The sequence below is a fragment of the Neopsephotus bourkii genome, unplaced genomic scaffold (genome assembly GCF_033783945.1).
Source record: "Neopsephotus bourkii isolate Nb327-2 ecotype Australia unplaced genomic scaffold, CSIRO-AGI_Nbou_v1 NB_359, whole genome shotgun sequence".
Classification (NCBI taxonomy): Eukaryota; Metazoa; Chordata; class Aves; order Psittaciformes; family Psittacidae; genus Neopsephotus; species Neopsephotus bourkii.
Window position 1 is genome coordinate 27,173 of NW_026900865.1, and position 19,066 is coordinate 46,238.

The window sequence follows — 19,066 nt, forward strand, 5'->3', positions numbered from 1 at the left end:
CCTCTCACCAGCCCTATGGATGGGATCCAGTCTTGCCCCAGCGCCATGGATGTGGGGCTAAGAACTGCCCCAGCCCCATGGATATGGGGCTCAGAACCGCCCCAGCCCCATGGATGAGGCCCCAGCTTCACCCCAACCCTATGGATGGGATCCATCCTTGCCCCAGTCTCATGCTGGGATCCAGCCCAGCCCCATGTGTGGGGGGCTCAGCAGCACCCCAGTCTCATAGATGAGCTCCAGAAGCATTCCAGCCCCATGGATGGGGGGTCCAGAAGCAGCTCAGCCGCATGGATTGGTAATGGACACCATCCCACATCCCTGCCTGTGTATCCTGGGCAGGCCAGCGGTGCACCAGTGACACCTCCATGGGGCACAGCACTGTTGGGCTGAGCCCCACACATGGTCCCCCCATTGTGAGTCCACAGAAGCTCCTCATTGAACTGGGACCAGGGTGGTGCTTTATTGTTCCACCAGCACCTACATCCTGGGGTGGCCCCAGCCCCATAGCAAGGGGGGACTCCTCAACTGGGGCTGACCTGGCTGGAGGACACGGAGGAGACCTCTGTCCTCTGGGCAGAGCTGGACACATCCGAGTCATCCGTCATGGGCTTCCCACAGACCGTCTCCATGATGCAGCCACGGAACTGGGGGGGGGAATGGAGGGGATCAGCCCCATGGTCCCCATCCCTGGCACCATCTTCCACCCCTTCGGTGGCACCTTGGTCCCATCTCCTGCCTCTGAGGATGTGGAGATGCCCAAGTGTCCCTCATGCCCATCCCAAGGTGTTCATGGTTCCCGCTCCATGGGCATCCTTGGGTCATCCTTGTCCCTATGGGCAACCAACCCAGGGTGTCCCCGGTGTCTGGGTGCTCCTTCATGTCCTCAATCCCTGTGTGTCCCTGGGTGATCCTGGTCCATGGGTGTCTTTGAGTACCCCAGTGTGTCCCCATTGCCCTGGTGTCCTGGGATGTCCCCATCATCCACGTGTCCTGGGGTGTCTCCGTTGCCCTGGTGTCTTTGGATATACTTGGGCACCCAGGGGTGTCCCCATCATCATTATGTCCCATGATGTTCTCTGGTCCCCAGATGTTCTTGAGCTATTGGATGTCTCCATCAAACCCATGGTGTCCCCATTACCCTGCTGTCCTGGAGTGTCCCTGGTCCCCAGATGTCCTCAAGCACCCCAATGTGTCCCCATTACCCTGGTGTCCCTGGATGTGCCCACTGTCTGTGTGTCCCTGGGTGTCCCCATCATCCTTATGTCCCCTGATGTCCTTGAACCCCTGGATGTCCCCACTGTCCATGTGTCCCATGATGTCCCCATCATCCACATGTCCCAGGTCCCCAGATGTCCTTGAGCACTTCGGGGTGTCCCCATTGTCATGGTTACCCCATCACCCAGGTTTCCTTGGGGACATCATGCTTGTGTCCCATAATGTTCCATTGCCCATTCATCCAGGAATGTCCCAAACCCCTGGATGTCCCCATTGTCCATGTGTCCCTGGATGTGCCCAGTGTCTGTGTCCTGTGGTGCCCCCATAGCCCAGCTTTCCTTAGATGTTCCCATCATCCTTATATCCCATGATGTCCCTGGTCCCCAGATATTCTCGAGCAGATGTCCCCATTGTCTGTGTACCCCATGATGTCCCCATTATCCAGGTGTCCCCATTGTCCGTGTACCCCATGATGTCCCCACTATCCAGGTGTCCCCATCACCTGTGTACCCCATGATGTCCCCATTATCCAAGTATCCCCATCACCTGTGTACCCCATGATGTCCCCATTATCCAAGTGTCCCCATCACCTGTGTACCCCATGATGTCCCCATTATCCAGGTGTCCCCATCACCTGTGTATCCCACGATGTCCCCATTATCCAAGTGTCCCCATCACCTGTGTACCCCATGATGTCCCCATTATCCAAGTGTCCCCATCACCTGTGTACCCCATGATGTCCCCATTATCCAAGTGTCCCCATCGTCTGTGTACCCCATGATGTCCCCATTATCCAAGTGTCCCCATCGTCTGTGTACCCCATGATGTCCCCATTATCCAGGTGTCCCCATTGTCTGTGTACCCCATGATGTCCCCATTATCCAGGTGTCCCCATCACCTGTGTACCCCATGATGTCCCCATTATCCAGGTGTCCCCATCACCTGTGTACCCCATGATGTCCCCATTATCCAGGTGTCCCCATCACCTGTGTACCCCATGATGTCCCCATTATCCAGGTGTCCCCATCACCTGTGTACCCCATGATGTCCCCATTATCCAGGTGTCCCCATCACCTGTGTACCCCATGATGTCCCCATTATCCAGGTGTCCCCATCACCTGTGTACCCCATGATGTCCCCATTATCCAGGTGTCCCCATCACCTGTGTACCCCATGATGTCCCCATTATCCAGGTGTCCCCATCACCTGTGTACCCCATGATGTCCCCATTATCCAAGTGTCCCCATCACCTGTGTACCCCATGATGTCCCCATTATCCAAGTGTCCCCATCACCTGTGTACCCCATGATGTCCCCATTATCCAAGTGTCCCCATCACCTGTGTACCCCATGATGTCCCCATTATCCAGGTGTCCCCATCACCTGTGTACCCCATGATGTCCCCATTATCCAAGTGTCCCCATCACCTGTGTACCCCACCCCACACCCATCACCTGTGTACCCATGATGTCCCCATTATCAGGTGTCCCCATCACCTGTGTACCCCATGATGTCCCCATTATCCAAGTGTCCCCATCACCTGTGTACCCCATGATGTCCCCATTATCCAGGTGTCCCCATCGTCTGTGTACCCCATGATGTCCCCATTATCCAGGTGTCCCCATCGTCTGTGTACCCCATGATGTCCCCATTATCCAGGTGTCCCCATCACCTGTGTACCCCATGATGTCCCCATTATCCAGGTGTCCCCATCACCTGTGTACCCCATGATGTCCCCATTATCCAAGTGTCCCCATCACCTGTGTACCCCATGATGTCCCCATTATCCAGGTGTCCCCATCGTCTGTGTACCCCATGATGTCCCCATTATCCAGGTGTCCCCATCACCTGTGTATCCCATGATGTCCCCATTATCCAGGTGTCCCCATCACCTGTGTACCCCATGATGTCCCCATTATCCAAGTGTCCCCATCACCTGTGTACCCCATGATGTCCCCATTATCCAGGTGTCCCCATCGTCTGTGTACCCCATGACGTCCCCATTATCCAGGTGTCCCCATCACCTGTGTATCCCATGATGTCCCCATTATCCAAGTGTCCCCATCACCTGTGTACCCCATGATGTCCCCACTATCCCGGTGTCCCCATCACCTGTGTACCCCATGATGTCCCCACTATCCAAGTGTCCCCATCACCTGTGTACCCCACGATGTCCCCATCATCTGCATGTCCTGCGGTGTCTCTGGGCACCAGATGTCCTTGGTGCCCTGGGGTGTCCCCATTGCCCTTGTGCCCCATGGTGCCCCCATTTTCCCCGTGTCTGGTGCTGTCCCCAGCACCCGCGTTTCCCTGCCTGTCCCTGGAGGTCCCTGCTGTGTCCCTTGGTGCCCATGTCCCCGGGTGTCACCTGTTTGTTCATGAAGCAGTAGATGATGGGGTTGTAGATGCAGGAGCTCTTGGAGAAGAAGGCGGGGATGGTGACGAGGCGCAGGTCGATGCCGTGCTCGCGGTTGTTCACCATGTACATGGCCAGGGCCGCGTAGGGCACGTAGCACACGCAGAAGGACCCCACCATCACCACCACCATGCGCGACACTTCCCGCTCCGCCTTCTGCGTCGTGGCCGACTCCTGCTGCTGTGCTGCCACCTGTACCAGGCACGGGGACCAACCCCATCCCGCATCCGTCCGTCCATCCCGTGCCCATCCCGCATCCATCCATCCATCCTGTACCCATCCTGCATCCATCCATCCTGTACCCATCCCGCATCCATCCATCCTGCATCCATCCATCCATCCTGTACCCATCCCGCATCCATCCATCCATCCTGTACCCATCCTGCATCCATCCATCCTGTACCCATCCCGCATCCATCCATCCCGTACCCATCCTGCATCCATCCATCCCACATCCATCCATCCATCCTGCATCCATCCATCCATCCCGTACCCATCCCGCATCCATCCGTCCATCCCATGCCCATCCTACATCCATCCATCCCACATCCATCCATCCTGTACCCATCCCACATCCATCCATCCTGTACCCATCCCACATCCATCCATCCCGTATCCATCCCGTACCCATCCCACATCCATCCATCCCACATCCATCCCGTACCCATCCCACATCCATCCATCCCGTACCCATCCTACATCCATCCATCCATCCCGTACCCATCCATCCATCCATCCCGTACCCATCCCACATCCATCCATCCCGTACCCATCCCACATCCATCCATCCCGTACCCATCCCACATCCATCCATCCCATACCCATCCCACATCCATCCATCCCATACCCATCCCACATCCATCCATCCAGTATCCGTCCATCCTATATTCAGACACTGACACCCATGGGGACCACCCCCATTCATCCCATGTCCATCCTGCATCCATCCTACCTCCATCGATCCCATATCCATCCATCCTGCATCTATCCCACCTCCATCCATCCACCTGCACCCTGGCACCAACACCTGTGTCTATCCTGCACCCATCCATGCCATATCTATCCCATATCCACCCATCCCGTATTCATCTCGTATCCATCCATCCCACTTGTAACCAGGCACCGACACCCGCATCCATCCCGCATCCATCCATCCTGTATTTATCCATCCCACCTCCATCCATCCTACCTCCACCCAGGCATGGACACCCATGGGCACCTGCATCCATCCCACATCCATTCCGCCTCCTTCCTGCCCCATCCTGCCTCCATCTCCATCTCTCCTTCCCCACATCTCCATCTCCATCCCACCTCCCTTCCTCCGCCTCTCTCCCTGCATCTCCATCCCTGCATCTCTGCTGCTTCCCATCCCTCCCTCCATCCCTCCCTTCCTTTGACCATCTCTCCTCCCACCCCCCATTCTTCCCTTCCTCCTTCCTTCCCTTCATCTCTCCATCTCTCTTTCCATCTCTCCTTCCCTCCCTTTCCACCTCCATCATTTCTCCATCACTCCTCCCCTCTCTCCTCCTTTGGCCATCCCTACTTCCCTTCATTCCTCCATCTCCACCTCCATCCCCATCCCTCCATCTCCATCCCTCCCAGTCCACCCCTCCCTCCCCTCCTGTCCCATCCCGGTGCAGCACTCACGGCACGCAGGGCGCTGAGCAGCTGGGAGTAGGAGAAGATGATGAGGGACAGGGGCACGATGAAGCAGAAGATGAAGAGGAACCATGTGTAGTACTCGCTGCGGTACTTGGTGCCCACCGTGTACCAGTCAGGCCCGCAGGAGCACTGCAGCCCCTCGGGCACGTACCTGTGGGCACCGCACTCAGCACCGCACCTGGCACCCCACAGCACCCCATGGTACCCCTACGGCATCCCCGTGGCACCCTATGGTATCCCTATGGCATCCCCATGGCACACTATGGTATCCCTATGGCACCCCTCTGGGATCCCATGATACCCTATGGAATCCCTATGGCATCCCTATGGCACCCCTCTGGGATCCCATGATACCCCATGGAATCCCTATGGCATCCCCATGGCACCCCTCTGGGATCCCATGATACCCTATGGAATCCCTATGGCATGCCTATGGCACTCCTGTGGGATCCCATGATACCCTATGGAATCCCCATGGCAAACCCACACCCCCACCCAAACCCAAACCCACACCCACACCCTGGGATCCCATGATACCCTATGGAATCCCTATGGCATCCCTATGGCACTCCTGTGGGATCCCATGATACCCTATGGAATCCCTATGGCATCCCTATGGCACTCCTGTGGGATCCCATGATAACCTATGGAACCCTATGGTATTCCTATGGCACCCCTGTGGGATCCCATGATACCCTATGGAATCCCTATGGCATCCCCATGGCACCCTATGGTATTCCTATGGCACCCCTATGGCATTCCCATGGAACCCCATGGCACCCCTATGGCACTCCATGGCATGTATGTGTCACTCTAATGTCACCTTATGACTCCCCTGTGTCACTCCTATGTCACCCTAGTGCTACCCGTTTCACCCCATGCTACCCCCTGTCACCTCATACCCCTCTGTGTCACCCCATGTCACCCTCTGTCACCCTGTGTCACCTCCATGCTACCCCAGGGGCACTCCATGGCACCCCTACGTCATCCTATGGCACCCTAATGTCACCCCATACCCCTCTCTATCCCCCAGTGTCCCCCCACGGCATCACCCCCATGTCCCACCTGCTCCACCCGAAGAAGGGGGGGATGGCGACGCCGACGCCGATGACCCACGTGGCCACCACGACCATGAGCGCGTGCTTGGAGGTGAAGCGGAAGTTGCCCAGGGGCTTGCAGATGACGATGTAGCGCTCGAAGGCCAGGAAGGCCAAGGACCAGCCCGTGACCAGCCCTGGGGACACCAAAGAGGGGGCTCAGACCAGCACCACAGCCAGTGCCAGCTCACCCGGCTCGGGGAGCCCCAGCAGACCATGGGGTTCAAATCAACTCCTATGGGTCCAGTAGACCCTGGTGGTCAAGCTTGCCTTGATCCCAGTCAGACCAACCCAATGCCTCTGAGCGACATCAGATGATGGTGGTCACCCCTACCTACAGGCATGATCAACTACCCACCAGCTGATCATGGTCACTTCAACTCCTACAGGTCCAGCAGACCCCAGTGGTCAACCCTACCTTGAGCCCAATCAGACCATGGTGGTCACTTCAACTCCTATAGGTCCAGTAGACCATGGTGGTCAACCTGACCTCGAGCCCAATCAGACCAGGGTGGTCACTTCAACTCCTATAGGTCCAGTAGACCATGGTGGTCAACCTGACCTCGAGCCCAATCAGACCAGGGTGGTCACTTCAACTCCTATAGGTCCAGTAGACCATGGTGGTCAACCTGACCTCTAGCCCAATCAGACCATGGTGGTCACCTCAGCTCCTCCAACTCTACCAGATTATAGTGGTCACCCCAACTCCTATAGGTCAACCTGACCTCGAGCCCAATCAGACCATGGTGGTCACCCCACCTCCTCCAACCCTACAAGTTGATGGTGGTCAACCTGTCTTCCAGACCTTGGTGGTCACCTCACCTTCTCCAACCCTACAAGTTGATGGTGGTCACCCCACCTTCTCCAACCCTACAAGTTGATGGTGGTCAACCTGTCTTCCAGACCCTGGTGGTCACCCCACCTCCTCCAACCCTACAAGTTGATGGTGGTCAACCTGTCTTCCAGACCCTGGTGGTCACCCCACCTCCTCCAACCCTACAAGTTGATGGTGGTCACCCCACCTCCTCCAACCCTACAAGTTGATGGTGGTCAACCTGTCTTCCAGACCCTGGTGGTCACCCCACCTCCTCCAACCCTACAAGTTGATGGTGGTCACCCCACCTCCTCCAACCCTACAAGTTGATGGTGGTCAACCTGTCTTCCAGACCCTGGTGGTCACCCCACCTCCTCCAACCCTACAAGTTGATGGTGGTCACCCCACCTCCTCCAACCCTACAAGTTGATGGTGGTCAACCTGTCTTCCAGACCCTGGTGGTCACCTCACCTTCTCCAACCCTACAAGTTGATGGTGGTCAACCTGTCTTCCAGACCCTGGTGGTCACCCCACCTCCTCCAACCCTACAAGTTGATGGTGGTCAACCTGTCTTCCAGACCCTGGTGGTCACCCCACCTCCTCCAACCCTACAAGTTGATGGTGGTCAACCTGTCTTCCAGACCCTGGTGGTCACCCCACCTCCTCCAACCCTACAAGTTGATGGTGGTCAACCTGTCTTCCAGACCCTGGTGGTCACCCCACCTCCTCCAACCCTACAAGTTGATGGTGGTCAACCTGTTTTCCAGACCCTGATGCTCACCTCACCTCCTCCAACCCTACAAGTTGATGGTGGTCAACCTGTCTTCCAGACCCTGGTGGTCACCCCACCTCCTCCAACCCTACAAGTTGATGGTGGTCAACCTGTCTTCCAGACCTTGGTGGTCACCCCACCTCCTCCAACCCTACAAGTTGATGGTGGTCAACCTGTCTTCCAGACCCTGGTGGTCACCCCACCTCCTCCAACCCTACAAGTTGATGGTGGTCATCCCACCTCCTCCAACCCTACAAGTTGATGATGGTCAACCTGTCTCCCAGACCTTGGTGGTCACCCCACCTCCTCCAACCCTACAAGTTGATGGTGTCCAACGGAACTCTTCCAGCCCTCTCTATGACCATGGCCACCACCCCACCACCACCACCTACCTGCGGTGGCCCCCATGAAGCCCTCAAAGGCACAGACGTGCTTGCCGAAGACGAAATAACCCTGCGAGCTGGACACGAAGACGGTGAAGATGCAGAAGATGCAGGCGAGGAACCCGCAGAAGGAGATGTTCACCAGGATGTAGTTGAGCGGCTGCCTCAGCTTCTTGTACTTGACGGTGACCACCAGCACGATGGCGTTCAGGGGGGTGCCCACCAGGAACGCGATGCCCATGAAGGCCGTCTGTAGGTAGAAGGCCCATGGAGGGGCGATGTGGTACTGGGGCCCGTCCCAAGGGCCACCGATGGACCCGTTCTTGAATAGGTAGAACTCCTCCTCACCCGACATCGTGCTCCGGGGGGGGGGTTTGGGGGGTCCCAGCCCTCCCCTTCTCATATACCCTTGTCCCAAAGCCGCTTATGGGCTGAGGGGGGGATCAGGGGCAAACTTGGGGATTAAAAGGGGCTAAGCCCGGCTCAGGTCCTAATCCCGCTCCTTAACCCGGGTTGAGGCGATTGTGGGGCTCCAGAGGGATTTTGGGGGGGGGGGGGGGTAAAGGCGGAGTAAAAAAGGGTTTGGGAGGGTAAAGGGGATTTGGGGAGTAAAGGAGGGGTCTGGGACACTCACACCCCCAGACACAGCAGGGACCCCAAGGTGGGTGATGTTGGTCAGGGGTGGCCTGGGGGGGGACACAAGGGGTGATGGGGGGACCCCAATGGGACCATGGGCACCCTCAGGGTGTTCCCAGTGCTCCAAGGGGATGGAGCGAGGTCGAGAGGACCCTGGTGGAGGGATTAATGAGGGGGCACTTTGGGGGTGCATAGTTGGGGGTTACGGCACTGCAGGGGAGCATTCACTTTGGGGGTGCATAGTTGGGGGTTACGGCACTGCAGGGGAGCATTCACTTTGGGGGTGCATAGTTGGGGGTTACGGCACTGCAGGGGAGCATTCACTTTGGGGGTGCATAGTTGGGGGTTACGGCACTGCAGGGGAGCATTCACTTTGGGGGTGCATAGTTGGGGGTTACGGCACTGCAGGGGAGCATTCACTTTGGGGGTGCATAGTTGGGGGTTACGGCACTGCAGGGGAGCATTCACTTTGGGGGTGCATAGTTGGGGGTTACGGCACTGCAGGGGAGCATTCACTTTGGGGGTGCATAGTTGGGGGTTACGGCACTGCAGGGGAGCATTCACTTTGGGGGTGCATAGTTGGGTGTTACGGCACTGCAGGTGAGCATTCACTTTGGGGGTGCATAGTTGGGGGTTACGGCACTGCAGGGGAGCATTCACTTTGGGGGTGCACTTCTAGGGGGTGCGTTGCTGAGGGGTTCATGGTTGGGGATCACTTTGGGGGTGCACTGCTGGGTGTGCACGATTGGGGGTGCACTTCAGGGGGCATCACGAGGCTGTTTATTCACTTTGGGGGCGCAGTGCTGAGGAGTGAACTATCGGGGATGCATTACGGGGGGGGATACATTGACGAGGGGACGACTTTGGGGTGCAATTTTGGGGGGGTCAGTTTAGGGCTGCACTGCTGGGTCTGGGTGTTCATTTTGGGGTCACTTTGGGGTTCCCTGCGGGGGTGTGTGCTCATTTGGGGCTCATATTCAGGGGTATCCATCCCTCCCGATGCGGGTGTTTCTCGTCCGCCCCCCCCCCAGCACGCAGCGGCGCCGCACTCCCACATAGCGGCTCGTTGGTCTAGGGGTATGATTCTCGCTTAGGGTGCGAGAGGTCCCGGGTTCAAATCCCGGACGAGCCCAAACCTTTTCCCTCTCCTTTTCCCCTCTCTCTGCCCCCCCTTCCTGCACCCCACTTCCTGCCCCCCCTTCCTGCACCCCACTTCCTGCCCCTCCCGCGCCGTGGGGCCTCAGTGGGGCAGGAAGCATGAGCGCAAGCCTCTTAGCGGGGGGATTAAGGGCGTTCGGGCTCCCCTCCCCCTGGGCTTGGGGGTTCATATAAAGGCTGGTGGAGAGCAGTGGGGTGGTGGTTGCGCTGCGCTGTACCAAACCATGCTGTATTGGGCTGTACTGGAGTCTACTGGGATGTACCATGCTGTACTGGAGTGTACTGGACTGGACTGGGCTGTACTGGACCATACTGGGCTGTACTGGGTCAGCTCTGGTTGTACTGTACCAAACCATCCTGTGCTGGGTTGTACCATACTGTACTGGTCTGATTGAGCTGGACGGGGTCATACTGGGCTTTACTGTTCTGTACCATACTGTACTAGGCTGGACTGGTTCATAGTGGGCTGTACTGGGTGAGGCCTGGTTGTACTGTACTGTACCAAACCATACTGTACAGAGCTGTACTAGAGAATACCAGGCTTTACTGGAGTGTACTATACAGGATTGGGCTATACTGGACCATACTGGGCTGTACTGGGTCAGCTCTGGTTGTACTGTACCAAACCGTCCTGTGCTGGGTTGTACCATACTGTACTGGTCTGATTGGGCTGGACTGGGTCATACTGGGCTTTACTGTTCTGTACCATACTGCACTAGGCTGGACTGGTTCATAGTGGGCTGTACTGGGTCAGGTCTGGTTGTACTGTACTGTACCAAACCATACTGTACAGAGCTGTACTAGAGAATACCAGGCTTTACTGGGCTTTACTGGGACATACTGGGCTGTTCCGTACTGTACTGGGCTGTACTGGGTCAGGTCTGGTTGTACTGTACCAAAACACACTGTACTGGGCTGTACTTGGTTATACTGGACTGGACTGCACCAGGTTGTACCATACTGCATTGGGCTGGGTTGGGCTATATTAGGTTGGAGTGGGTCATATGGGTTGCACTGGGTCATACTGGTCTGTACTGGGTCATATAGAGCTGTAATGAGTCATACTGGGCTGCACTGGGTCAGGAGCCCCCCCCCCATGGCTTAGGAACACCCGGTCTGCAGGCAGGAGTCACCGGTAGGGTCCAGAGTGAACGCTCGTCAAAACACAGCCCGGAGCTGGGGGGATACTGGGAGGGGACAGGGACACTGGGACAGGGATACTGGGACAGGGATACTGGTAGGGGAAAGGGACACTGGGAGGGGACAGGGATACTGGGAGGGGACAGGGACACTGGGAGGGGACAGGGATACTGGGAGGGGACAGGGATACTGGGACAGGGATACTGGGAGGGGACAGGGATACTGGGACAGGGATACTGGGAGAGGACAGGGATACTGGGAGGGGTGTGTGACTGGTGGGGCATGGAGCCCAAAGAGTCCCCATCCATGGGCAGTAGGTGCTGCAGGGGGACACCCACCCAGCACGGGCACCCCCAAATGGGTACCCCCTAAAACAGGCACCCATGGGCACAGGCACACTCCACGATGGGCATCCTAAGCAGGAGCACCTGATAAGGATGGGCACCCCAAAGAGGGGCACCCATAGGCTGGTATCAGTGCTGGTGGCGGTGATGCTGAGTTCAGCACCCATGGGTGCCATGCAGAGCCCATGCAGTGTCAATAGCACTGCTCCCATAGAGCCTGTGGGATGAGGTCTCCAAGCTCCTGGCCAAGCTGTGCCAGAGAGCAGTGCATGGCATGGGGGGCAATGGGGGGCACGGGGGGGTGTGGAGGTTGCCATACTGGGATGGGTGCTGGGTATGGTGTGGTGGGATGGTGGCCATGGTCATTGAACAGTGGGATGGGTGCTGGGCATGGTGTGGTGGGTGATGTCCATGGTCATTGAACAGTGGGATGGGTGCTGGGCATGGTGTGGTGGGTGATGTCCATGGTCATTGAACAGTGGGATGGGTGCTGGGTATGGTGTGGTGGGTGATGTCCATGGTCACTGAACAGTGGGATGGGTGCTGGGCATGGTGTGGTGGGTGATGTCCATGGTCATTGAACAGTGGGATGGGTGCTGGGCATGGTGTGGTGGGTGATGTCCATGGTCATTGAACAGTGGGATGGGTGCTGGGCATGGTGTGGTGGGTGATGTTCATGGTCATTGAACAGTGGGATGGGTGCTGGGCATGGTGTGGTGGGTGATGTTCATGGTCATTGAACAGTGGGATGGGTGCTGGGCATGGTGTGGTGGGATGGTGGCCATGGTCATTGAGCAGTGGGATGGATGCTGGGTATGGTGTGGTGGGTGATGTCCATGGTCACTGAACAGTGGGATGGGTGCTGGGTATGGTGTGGTGGGTGATGTCCATGGTCATTGAACAGTGGGATGGGTGCTGGGCATGGTGTGGTGGGTGATGTCCATGGTCATTGAGCAGTGGGATGGGTGCTGGGTATGGTGTGGTGGGTGATGTCCATGGTCATTGAACAGTGGGATGGGTGCTGGGTATGGTGTGGTGGGTGATGTCCATGGTCATTGAACAGTGGGATGGGTGCTGGGCATGGTGTGGTGGGTGATGTCCATGGTCATTGAACAGTGGGATGGGTGCTGGGTATGGTGTGGTGGGTGATGTCCATGGTCATTGAGCAGTGGGATGGGTGCTGGGTATGGTGTGGTGGGTGATGTCCATGGTCATTGAACAGTGGGATGGGTGCTGGGTATGGTGTGGTGGGTGATGTCCATGGTCATTGAACAGTGGGATGGGTGCTGGGCATGGTGTGGTGGGTGATGTCCATGGTCATTGAACAGTGGGATGGGTGCTGGGTATGGTGTGGTGGGTGATGTCCATGGTCATTGAGCAGTGGGATGGGTGCTGGGTATGGTGTGGTGGGATGGTGGCCATGGTCATTGAACAGTGGGATGGGTGCTGGGCATGGTGTGGTGGGTGATGTCCATGGTCATTGAACAGTGGGATGGGTGCTGGGCATGGTGTGGTGGGTGATGTCCATGGTCATTGAACAGTGGGATGGGTGCTGGGCATGGTGTGGTGGGTGATGTCCATGGTCATTGAACAGTGGGATGGGTGCTGGGTATGGTGTGGTGGGTGATGTCCATGGTCATTGAACAGTGGGATGGGTGCTGGGTATGGTGTGGTGAGTGATGTCCATGGTCATTGAACAGTGGGATGGGTGCTGGGCATGGTGTCCTGGGTGATGTCCATGGTCATTGAACAGTGGGATGGGTGCTGGGCATGGTGTGGTGGGTGATGTCCATGGTCATTGAACAGTGGGATGGGTGCTGGGTATGGTGTGGTGAGTGGTAGCTGTGGTGGGATGGTGCTCATGGGGTGGTGGGCATGGCATGGGGCAGTGGTGGACATGGGGTGGTGGATGCTGTGGTACAGGGGGTGTTTGCCATGGTGGGGCTGATGCCATGGGGTGGGTGCTGTGGGGCTGCTGTGGGGCTGCTGTTGGTTCTATGGAACTGATGTGGGTGCTGTGGGGCTGATGTGGACCCACAGACCCCATGGGACCCCCCAGCACTTACATGGTCCTGGAGATGGCCCCATTCACATCCCCACTGCCCCCAGGCCATGTCCCCCCTGTCCCCATGACCGTGTCCCAGTGGCTCCTGTCCCCTTGTCCATATCCCCTGTTCCCCCTGGCAATGTCCCCCCTGTCCCCATGGCCAGGTACCCCTTGTCCCTGTAATTGTCTCATGGCCATGTCCCCATTGTCCCCAGTGTCCCCTTGCCCATGTCCCCAGTTCTCCCCAGCCATTTTCCTCTGCCCCATGGCCATGTCCCCATTGTCCCCATGGCCACGTCCCAGTGCCCCCAGCCCTGATGGTGTCCCCATGTCCCCACGTGCCTGCATCTGTCCCCCACCACCAGAGCCCCTTCAGCCTCTCCCCCTGCTTCGATGACTCCATTGACTTCACTGACCCCAACCATGAGGGGACCCTGGGCCAGGTATGGGGGGGGCACAGAGGGGTTTGGGGGAGCCACCGCGTGCGGTATCATGGACCCTGTCCCTCCTCAGGACAGCACCATCAGCCTCAAGCCCTCCATCCTCTTCATCATGGCCTTCACCATCATCTTCCTCTTCCTCAAGCACTGGAGCATCTGAGCCCCTTTGAGCCCCCCAATGGGGCACCCTGAACCCCATACACCATTCCCTGTCCACGGGGTTGGGGTGTCACCCATGGGTGCACCCCTATGTGTCTGTGACCCCCCCCCCCCCCCACCCAGGACTTGTCCCCCCCCCCGTCCCCGGGTATTTTGGGTGCCGGGTGCGTGGCTCTGACTCCATGGGTTATTTATAGGTGCTGGCGCAGGCGCCTGGGACCGTGCCCCCCCCCCAGTCACCCCCTGCTTTGTCACCCCCCTTTGTCACCCTCTTTGTCACCCCCCATCCCCACAGGGTGCCCCCCCAAGGGAAACTGAGTCACAAAGTGGGGGGGTGCGATGGGGAGGACCCCAACTCCTGCCCCCCCCCCCACATCACCACCCATGGGTGCTCCCCCTGCACCCACTGGAAGCTTCCAGGGCCAGTGACACACCGGAACTGGGGGGAAGCTCATATCCCCCCCCCCCCCCCGGTCACCCCACTAATGAAAGACCCGGATGTGGACCCCCCCCAGTGTGTCCCCCTTAAACAAGCACCAAAGTGGGGGGCACCAAGATGTTGGGGGGCACTGGGGGGGCTTTAGGGGGTCCCGAATGAATGAGCTTCCTGGGGGGAGGTTTGGAGTGCGAATGGTGCTGGGGTGTATTGGGGTGCGCATGGTATTGGGGTGCTCATGGTAATGGGGTGCTCAGGGGCCCAGGGGTATTTGGTGCCAGGTATTGGGGTGCCCTGCTTCCAGAGGTGTCAGGGTGCTGGGGTATTGGGGTGCTGGGTGCCATGTATTGGGGTGCTCAGGGTGCCAGGTATTGGGGTGCCCTGGTTCCAGAGGTGTCAGGGTGCTGGGGTATTGGGGTGCTGGGTGCCATGTATTGGGGTGCCCTGGTTCCACAGGTGTCAGGGTGCTGGGGTATTGGGGTGCTGGGTGCCATGTATTGGGGTGCTCAGGGTGCCAGATATTGGGGTGCCCTGGTGCTTAATAGCTGGGGTAATACGATATTGGGGTGCCAGGTATCGGGGGTGCCAGTTATTGGGGTTCCCTGGGTGCTGGGGTTTTGGGGTGCCCAGAGTGGTACCCGTGTATCAGGGTGCTGGGTTTTGGGGTACGGGTGGATCGGGATAACGGGGTGCTGGAGTTTGGGGTTCCGGGGTTTCAGGGTACGGGGCTGCCAAAGTTTGGGGGTAGCAGTGTTTCAGCTTGAAAGATTTTGGAGGTGCTGGGGTTTGGGGGTACCGGTGGGTGCCGGGTTTGGGGGTACCGGTACCGGTTGGTGCCGGTTTGAGGGTGCGGGCCCCGGGGGGTGCGGCAGGGCTATAAATAGCGGGTGCGGTCACTCCCCCCCCCCGCCCCCCCCCCCGGCCGGCCCATGCGGGGCGGGCCAGGGCAGCGCTTAAAGCCGCCGCCCCCCGGGACCCACCGGACACACGGACCCTGCTCCGGCCGGGAGCGCACCGGGAACCGAGCGGACCCCGCTCCTGCTGCGGCCGGGATCGGACCCGGACCCCGGACCCCGCTCCGGCTGCGACCCGACCGGATTGAGCGCCGGGAACCGACCGCGAACAGATCGGGCTCAGACCGGAGCCTGCTCCGGCTGGGAACCAGCTCCGCTACCGGGATCGCACTGGGACTGCGCCGGGAACCGGGATCGGGATATCGGGATCGAGCCGGGACCTTCATCGGGATTGAGGCGGGAGCCCCCAGCTGGGATACTGGGATTGACTGACCCAGGACACCGGCGTTGATCCGGGACCCCCCTCCCGGCACTGGGACTGACTGGGAACACCGATACAGACCCAGGGCCCTGATCCAGGATACTGGCACTGATCCGGGACCTCCACCGGGGACACCGGCACTGACTTGGGACCCCCCCAAGGACACTGGTACCGACCCCGGACCCTGATACTGATCCGGGATCCCTGCTTGGGCCTCTCACCCAGGACCCTCGTTTGGGGCACCAGCTTGGAACCCCCATCCAGGACACTGACCCCCAACCCGGGACCCCAATACTGATTCCGGACCCCTGTTTGGGCCTCCCATCCAGGACACCGATACCAACCCAGGACACAGGTACTGACCCAGGGCCCCATTTGGCCCTCCCCCCAGACACTGATTCTCTCCTAGCACCCCCATAAGGACCCCGATACCCACCCAGTACCCCTATAAGGATCCCAATACCCACCCAGGACCTCCATAAGGCCCCCCTAAAAACCCTGATACCCACAAGGGTTTCCATAAGGACCCCCGATACCCATCCAGGACCTCCATAAGGATCTTGATACCCACCCAGGGCCCCCATAAAGACCCTGATACCCATAAGGGTCCCCATAAGGACCCCGATACCCATCCAGGACCTCCATAAGGATCTTGATACCCACCCAGGGCCCCCATAAAGACCCTGATACCCATAAGGGTCCCCATAAGGACCCCGATACCCATCCAGGACCTCCATAAGGATCTTGATACCCACCCAGGGCCCCCATAAAGGCCCTGATACCCATAAGGGTTTCCATAAGGATCTTGATACCACCCCAGGGCCCCCATAAAGACCCTGATACCCATAAGGGTCCCCATAAGGACCCCAATACCCATCCAGGACCTCCATAAGGATCTTGATACCCACCCAGGGCCCCCATAAGGACCCTGATACCCACAAGGGTCCCCATAAGGACCCCGATACCCACCCAGGACCACTGTAAGGACACTGATACCAACCCAAAGCTACTATAAGGACCCTGATACACACCCAGGACCTCCATAAGGATCTTGATACCACCCCAGGGCCCCCATAAGGACCCTGATACCCACAAGGGTTTCCATAAGGACCCCGATACCCATCCAGGACCTCCATAAGGATCTTGATACCACCCCAGGGCCCCCACAAAGACCCTGATACCCACAAGGGTTTCCATAAGGACCCCAATACCTATCCAGGACCTCCATAGGGATCTTGATACCACCCCAGGGTCCCCATAAAGACCCTGATACCCATCCAGGACCTCCATAAGGATCTTGATACCCAACCAGGGCCCTCATAAAGACCCTGATACCCATAAGGGTCCCCATAAGGACCCCGATACCCACCCAGGATCCTTGTAAGGGCACCGATACCAACACAAAGCTACTATAAGGACCCTCATACACACCCAGGACCTCCATAAGGACCCCAATATCAACTCGAGCCCATCACCCAGGACCTTGTTACCCACACAAGACCCTCTCCTGGGACACTGACCCTCCCTCAGCACCCCCATAAGGACCCCAATACCCACCCAGGACCCCTGTAAGGGCACCGATACCAACCCTAAGCTACCATAAGGACCCTGATACACACCCAGGACCTCCATAAGGACCCCAATATCAACTCAGACCCATCACCCAGGACCTTGTTACCCATACAGGACCCTCTCCTGGGACACTGACCCTCCCTCAGCACCCCCATAAGGACCCCAGTACCCACCCAGGACCACTGTAAGGACACCAATACCAACCCTAAGCTACCATAAGGACCCTGATACACACCCAGGACCTCCATAAAGACCCCAATATCAACTCAGACCCATCACCCGGGACCTTGTTACCCATACAAGACCCTCTCTGGGACACTGACCCTCCCTCAGCACCCCCATAAGGACCCCAATACCCACCCAGGACCCCTGTAAGGACACCGATACCAACCCTAAGCTACCATAAGGACCCTGATACACACCCAGGACCTCCATAAAGACCCCAATATCAACTCGAGCCCATCACCCAGGACCTTGTTACCCACACAAGACCCTCTCCTGGGACACTCACCCTCCCTCAGCACCCCCATAAGGACCCCAATACCCACCCAGGACCACTGTAAGGACACCAATACCAACCCAAAGCTACCATAAGGACCCTGATACACACCCAGGACCTCCATAAGGACCCCAATATCAACTCGAACCCATCACCCAGGACCTTGTTACCCATACAGGACCCTCTCCTGGGACACTGACCCTCCCTCAGCACCCCCATAAGGACCCCAATACCCACGCAGGACCCCTGTAAGGACACCAATACCAACCCAAAGCTACTATAAGGACCCTCATACACATCCAGGACCTCCATAAGGACCCCAATATCAACTCGAGCCCATCACCCAGGACCTTGTTACCCATACAAGACCCTCTCCTGGGACACTGACCCTCCCTCAGCACCCCCATAAGGACCCCAATACCCACCCAGGACCACTGTAAGGGCACCGATACCAACCCTAAGCTACCATAAGGACCCTGATACACACCCAGGACCTCCATAAAGACCCCAATATCAACTCGAGCCCATCACCCAGGACCTTGTTACCCATACAGGACCCTCTCCTGGGACACTGACCCTCCCTCAGCACCCCCATAAAGACCCCAATACCCACCCAGGACCACTGTAAGGACATCGATACCAACCCTAAGCTACCATAAGGACCCTGATACACACCCAGGACCTCCATAAAGACCCCAATATCAACTCAGACCCATCACCCGGGACCTTGTTACCCATACAAGACCCTCTCTGGGACACTGACCCTCCCTCAGCACCCCCATAAGGACCCCAATACCCACCCAGGACCACTGTAAGGACACGGATACCAACCCTAAGCTACCATAAGGACCCTGATACACACCCAGGACCTCCATAAAGACCCCAATATCAACTCGAGCCCATCACCCAGGACCTTGTTACCCATACAGGACCCTCTCCTGGGACACTGACCCTCCCTCAGCACCCCCATAAGGACCCTGATATCCACCCAGGACCACTGTA

The 19,066-nt window shown here is 58.0% G+C and overlaps 2 protein-coding genes and 1 non-coding gene across 4 annotated transcripts in view; 2 read left to right on the forward strand and 1 right to left on the reverse strand.

Annotated features, from left to right (window-relative positions):
* Positions 1–491: 491 nt before the first annotated feature.
* On the reverse strand, positions 492–8,713 carry OPN1SW (opsin 1, short wave sensitive). The gene is made up of 5 exons (XM_061348478.1): positions 8,368–8,713; positions 6,358–6,526; positions 5,278–5,443; positions 3,583–3,822; positions 492–644 (listed from the first exon to the last, which is right to left on the reverse strand). The coding sequence occupies exons 1-5, from the start codon at positions 8,711–8,713 to the stop codon at positions 522–524; spliced, it is 1,044 nt and encodes a 347-aa protein (XP_061204462.1). The 3' UTR covers positions 492–521.
* Positions 8,714–10,054: 1,341 nt separating this feature from the next.
* On the forward strand, positions 10,055–10,126 carry TRNAP-AGG (transfer RNA proline (anticodon AGG)). The gene has a single exon. It is a non-coding gene; the product is annotated as a tRNA-Pro (tRNA).
* A 4,274-nt stretch (positions 10,127–14,400) lies between these two features.
* Positions 14,401–19,066, forward strand: part of FLNC (filamin C) — a 62,252-nt gene continuing 57,586 nt past the window's right edge. For both annotated transcript variants that reach the window (XM_061348481.1, XM_061348482.1), the window contains exon 1: positions 14,401–14,410. The gene's annotated coding sequence lies outside the window, so the exon portion shown is untranslated. The remainder of the gene's footprint in view (positions 14,411–19,066) is intronic.

Excerpts from the sequence above, each read along its gene's own strand:
- OPN1SW (XM_061348478.1), bottom strand. The coding sequence starts at position 8,713 with ATGTCGGGTGAGGAGGAGTTCTACCTATTCAAGAACGGGTCCATCGGT. Across the intron at positions 5,444-6,357 it reads CCCTTCTTCGGGTGGAGCAG|GTACGTGCCCGAGGGGCTGC; the intron begins GTGGGACATGGG and ends CGGTGCCCACAG. Across the intron at positions 645-3,582 it reads ACTGCTTCATGAACAAACAG|TTCCGTGGCTGCATCATGGA; the intron begins GTGACACCCGGG and ends TCCCCCCCCCAG.